The following is a 6250-nucleotide window of genomic DNA, read 5'->3' on the forward strand; positions in this document are numbered from 1 at the left end:
GCATTTCCTTGTTCAAACTTCCTTTTTGAGAAACATATTTCTCAGTTTTCCTGCATCTTTTGGGTCCCATTCTTCCTTTCTCCCAACTCAACTCACCATGCCTAGACGTGACACTTATATTAAATTTCCATTTGAAATTTAGCATACAATCTTGCTAAAGCGTGCCTGATCTTGGTGGACATCATAAAAATTGTGGACAAATGATTTGAAATTATTATGAGTTTTGGCACGCACAATGATACATTTTAATTGTGATGTAGGTTTATTGATGTTTAAATGCTCTGAAGAAAAGCCTGTGTACATGATACGGGTGCGCATGATCACCTAATTATGAAATGCACAGACCATATATATATATATATATATATATATATATATATATATATATATATATAATCACCTAATCATGAAATGCACAGACCGCCATATATATATATATAAAATCAGTGGCGGTCTGTGCATTTCATAATTAGGTGATCATGCGCACCCGTATCATATATAAAATCAGTGGTGAAATCAGTGGTGGTCTGTGCATTTCATAGTTAGGTGATCATGTCAGACTCGCGAAAAAATACCCCTCATGCGCACACATACGCATTACTGGGCTTCACAGGCTATTTTCTGGAACTTATAAGCGTCAATAAACCCACATCAGCCAGTAAAACCTGAGATGTGATGCTGTCAAAACTTTGAAAAAATTTAAAATAATTTAAAATAAATATCCACAAAATTTTGTGAATTACAAATTACAAATCGCAGTTTAATATAAGAACATCAATTCATTTCTTAACTATTAATTGAATATGAACTCATTAAAATATCACAAATATATTAAAAATGAAACAATAAATAAAAAAAAGGCTTGCACTCACCAAAACAAATGGCGGTCACAATTGATCAGTCTTTTCAATATCTCCCGATTTATCTTAGCCTTTTCATTATGGATTTCTATTTCTCTTGGCACTGAGATGTAAAGTGTATCTACTAGGGTGTCCCCATAAAGTTTTTAAAAGCGTGTAGTGTGTGTGTCCAGCCTTGCTTTGGTGTCTCGTTGCTGCCTTAACCAATTGAAGTTTGCAACTCCAGTGAAGCTCCAAACACCAAATCGATCCTTTTCAAACCAAAGGCATTCCCAGCAGAACTATTTGCCAGGGTTTGCTCACGCCCCTGGTAGCCCAGTCAGAAATATGGCCAAGTTACGCTGAGCCTCTAAAGTAATATCCGCGTAGCTTGCTTGTTGAGCATTGCACCGCCTTCCTGCAGTGAGCATCCACTCACATCGTGCTCAACGTGAGGCCTCTAGATGGCAATCTTATGACTCGGTTGGCTATAACAGCTGTCTATTTAGTTATATGGGCCGCTCACATGTCCATCTGCGCTTGTGCAGAAGCCCACGCCCTATTGATGCGAATGCCCTGGCTTCTGGCAAAGGCAGATCACATAGACTAGCGACAAAAGTTGCTGACTTCTAAGTGGCTAAAATCTCAAATTTATAACGACAACACTAGAAAGAGCGTAACCAAATAGATATAACACGAAATGAAAAGAATATGGAGAATAATTTTATGAATACAATTAAACATAAATATATATATATATATATATATATATATATATATATATATATATATATATATATATATAGATAGATAGATATATATACAGTATATAGTAAAATTGAACTTGAAATGAAATTGACTTTCAATATAGTTATTATAATTCTATTATAATTCTATGTTTTAAGTGCTGTGAGGTTGAGATTCCAGTGTACTATTCCAGGGTGTACCATGCCTCCTGATTCTTGGACAAAGCCATCTTGGACAGGCTCCATCTCACCTGCATCCTCAAAAAAAGGACATGTGCTATAGAAAATGGGTGGTTATTGGTCAGAAGATGACCCAAAAAAATATGTATACAGTGGGTCCTTGACTTGGTCCGTTCTTAAGACACGGTGTAACCCTAATTCCAGTGTAAGTCGGAACACCATACAAATAATAACTAAAAAATAATAAATATATATAGATCATTACGTACTGTATTGTAAAGTATTATACTATTGTTCTGCCCCTTTTGCCCTCATTTCGTTGGATAAACTTTATTCTTGCACCGCATTTTATTTTGAACTCTTGTTGTCTTGAGAATTTTGTTTTGAAGGGCCGTGCAACCAGAAACAGCGCGGCGGCCATTTTTGCCCCGGTGAGTGGGTGTGCTTCATTCTGTGACAGCCTGTGCGGATGTACCCGCGGCCGGCAAGAATGGCAGCGGGGAAGCAGGGTCAATCTCAACCGTCACTTTTATTACATCAACAAAACCCAAAAAACGGAACATAGCACTCAAACGGTCTCTCTTGCGCACAGAAACTTGTTCTTTGGTGTTTCATAATATCTAATTCCACTTCCATGGTGATGGCCAATCGTTTACTGCACGTTTGTAACCTCGAAACGTCTTAAGTCGAGACTGTCGTAACCCGAGGACCCCTTGTATATACTTATACAACACCATTGAAGTTTGGTACTAACACCTGCCGCCGCGTTTGTTTAGCTTTTAATGCCCCTGGGCTCCATCAGTTTTTGTTATTTACTCATGGTGCTAAATGTGCAATAACTATCTTCACCCATGGGTCCTCAGTAGTTAATGAAATGTCTGACAGACAGGTCTTCACATATTTACGGCCATGCACTGTTTGAACCCTCAGTACTGAAATGCATATGCAGTCGAGTTACTCCAATGATTGCCAGCTTTGCAATAATATTTCTGTACTGTTTATGTCAGAGCATTTTGTATATGACTTTAAATTGTCATCACTTAACAACACCATAAAACATTTTATATGTGGTCCTTGTTTGTGCATATAAAGTGGGCTCTATTGAGGACAAGCACAGCATAATCTCTTTTAAATTCAAAGGACATCGTCATTCATAATTTAACTGTCTATAAAGTTTAAAGAGGCCAAAGAGCATTTAAAAGAACAATGGCGCAATCACATTTCAAAAATGGTTCTTTTATATTCACATGCTTTGAACACTGACCCCATAAAACATAACAGTGGTTAATTTTTTTCCTTGCAATTTTCCTACCCACTATTTGGCAGTTACCAGCAGAGCATTAAGAGCAGTGGGCTGAACAGTTTGGTTATCATCATCTTATTGGATAACAGATAGAAAAGGTTTTAGCCCTGTGGAATTTCTGCACTAGGAGCTCTCGAGGACACGCATCCACTTGGGTTTCAAAGATAACTGGCCACGGACAACTATCTTCTGACATCACATTTTTTTTCCCCCAAAATGTCTCCATTCAAGGAAACAACTGGTGAATTTGCCGTCTGCCTCCCTGAGGCCACAATCTGTTCTGGTACCAACTGCCTTACTCCAACCACTGACTTTAATGCAACACTGAGTTTAGTGTTGAGCACTGTGCTCACCATTATGCTGGCCATGGTCATGTTTTCAATGGGCTGCACTGTAGATGCCCAAAAACTTTGGGGGCACCTGAAGAGACCCTGGGGCATCGTTATTGGGTTCCTCTGCCAGTTTGGCATCATGCCTTTTACTGCTTTTGCTTTGTCACTTGCCTTTAATGTGCTGCCTGTTCAGGCTATTGTCATTATTATCATGGGTTGCTGTCCTGGAGGTTCTGGTTCCAATATTATCTGCTACTGGCTGGATGGAGACATGGACCTAAGGTAAGAAGCTATCTGGTTTATTAGATAGTGTAGAGTGAGTTGCTGCTACAGTATATCAGCGGACTCAATCTTTAGGTACATTACTCCATGGTAACATGCGACCCAATTGTTAGTAATCACAATCACACTTTTGTACTTCTACAACAAAACGTAGTCAGAGATGGGTGGGTGTACAGTAGCTTTTAATTTCCTTCTCTTCAGTATCAGTATGACAGCCTGCTCCTCCATCCTGGCCTTGGGAATGATGCCACTCTGCCTGCTTATATACACATCCATTTGGACGTCTTCAGACACTATCCAAATCCCTTACGACAGTATTGGTAAATATCCAACTTATGTTTATTACTAGTAGACGGATCTTAACAAATAATTTCTAGAGCAATTTTTATTTAATTGTGCATGGGTTAAGACGCAGGAGTTATCTTAATTTCACTCATTTATTTGTGCTGTGTCAGCCTACATAAACAGAGAATTAGGAAGACATATAATTTGTCTTATTTCAGGTATCACTCTTGTGGCACTCCTAGTCCCAATCACTGTGGGAATGTACTTTAAACGCAGATGGCCCCACTTGGCTAAGAAGATCCTCAAGGTAAGAATTGGCACTGAGCTATAGTCTTGTTGGCCAAATACATCCACAAAGTGTCCTTTTCGCAATACAGTACTGTTTTTGTTCTCTCCAGGTTGGGTCCATTACAGGCTTTGGCCTCATTATCATTATTGCTGTGGTTGGAGGAATTCTTTACCAGTCTTCTTGGACTATTGCACCCTCCCTTTGGATAATTGGAACTATCTACCCCTTTATTGGTTTTGGGTTGGGTTTCCTCCTTGCTCGCTTTGTGGGTCAACCATGGTACAGGTAAGGTGATGGTTGATACAAACCATTTCAAAATGTTACCATAATGGTTGTAACCTGCTTAATGGGGATAATAATGGATAACAAGATAGCAAGGTTTTAATCTTTTAACATGCTGAGTTTAACATGCTGAGTTATGCTGATCAGTTAGATATTCATGACTAATTTATTTTCTTAATGATGATTTTATTAATAGCCCTCACAAAAGGGAACCCTATCTCAACTATAGGGTTACACCTATGTACATATACAAAAACGCACGCTTGCTAGCCTTACAGACTCGCGATGGATGGTGCTCATGTTCGAAAAGATCTCGGTCAAAAGGACGATATGCGTGTTTAACTGTTTGTATGTTTGTTTAACCTTTAAATTGTGTTGAGTTTGGATTGTCGTCTTGTAAGTCCAAACTCTAAATTGTGCGTGTTTGAATTTTTTTCCTGACTGCAAATTGGAAACTTGCAGATGGCAAGTATTTTGAATACAACTCTTCATCCGCATGATTTTGACTCTTCACAAGACACGACATCCGGTCTGTGCACAATCTCATGCTAATTGCTGTCTTCTGATGAATGACATCACCCCAAGCTGCCAGGCATAGTAAATCAATCCGCATGTCGGGGACAAGCAAGGTGGTGCCCAGTGTGGGTACATCTTTTGAGCTTGGGAATATTGATGCAGTTCCCTTTTGTAAATGACTTTTAGGACTTAAAGCAGGTTAATTTTAAAGGATAGCTTCTTTTTTTTTGAGGACTTTTTGCTATGCAAAAAAAGAAGAAAACATTTACACTGTCAAAAAAATAATTTTGGAAAACCTATTTGGCGAAGTTGCTTAACTTACAAAGTTAGCTACTCCTGCTTCGAGATGTCACATGGAAACAAAAGTAAGAGAGACAACAAATGCAAGTAGAATTCTAAGTTAGGTGGACTGATGGTGGACATGAACAAAACAGAATTCTCCAATTTATGTACACCTCTGCCTCAAACGCCATCTTTAAGGTGTAAACCTAAGGAATTCTGCCATTTTCCTGTGGAGAGGAAAGAAAAGGAGCGGGTATCCAATGCGGACATTCTTAAGAACTTGAACATCCGCTTCGCTGAGTACCGCAAAGAATTGTCAGTAATAGATATCTGCAGGTTCTTATACACTGATCAGAAAAATTTAGTTGGAGTAATGCGAATAGTTCTGCTAAATCCAGTATTGACCTTTGGCTAATATCACATCAAGATTACATTTAGTTTCAAACCGCTCATACACTTATGTTCCTTTTTCTGATCACCAAGTTATTCTATCCAGTTGGAGGGCTCCAAACAATGACAAAATAATGCATATGTTTATTGGAATTTAAACGACAGTTTACTTTTCTAAAAAAGTGTTTGTTTTTTTGTTTTTGTTTTAATGATCTGGTTAAAGACATGGTGAGAGACCTTTCCATTCATCCATTTTTTCACCGCTTCTCCTCACACAGGCTTGCTGGTGCCTATCCCAGCTGTCTTAGGGCAATAGGTGGGGACACCCTCAACTGGTTGCCTAGTAGAGAGTTTATATATGGATTTAGCAAAAGTTGCTTTTGGAGGGTCCAAAGCTTTTGGAGTTGGGGAAAAAATGTCCAGCTATGTTTTGCTTTGGAGAAGCACAATAGCAAAAGAAACAGTATTACTTCACTTAAAATAAATTATATTGTAATTCCAGACTCAAATTATGTTTATACTTT

The 6250-nt window shown here is 38.4% G+C and overlaps 1 protein-coding gene across 1 annotated transcript in view; it reads left to right on the forward strand.

Moving 5' to 3' along the window:
• Nucleotides 1-1781: 1781 nt before the first annotated feature.
• The window catches only part of slc10a2 (solute carrier family 10 member 2), a 10921-nt gene continuing 6452 nt past the window's right edge, over nt 1782-6250 (forward strand). Inside the window, exons 1-4 of the mRNA XM_088415105.1 lie at nt 1782-3682; nt 3884-4002; nt 4186-4274; nt 4366-4541. Of these exons, the coding sequence (XP_088271231.1) occupies nt 3285-3682; nt 3884-4002; nt 4186-4274; nt 4366-4541 (782 nt within the window). The 5' untranslated portion in view covers nt 1782-3284. The remainder of the gene's footprint in view (nt 3683-3883; nt 4003-4185; nt 4275-4365; nt 4542-6250) is intronic.

This window comes from Hippichthys cyanospilos, chromosome 5, assembly GCF_059441005.1.
Source record: "Hippichthys cyanospilos isolate Australia breed blue-spotted pipefish chromosome 5, RoL_Hcya_1.0, whole genome shotgun sequence".
Lineage (NCBI taxonomy): Eukaryota > Metazoa > Chordata > Actinopteri > Syngnathiformes > Syngnathidae > Hippichthys > Hippichthys cyanospilos.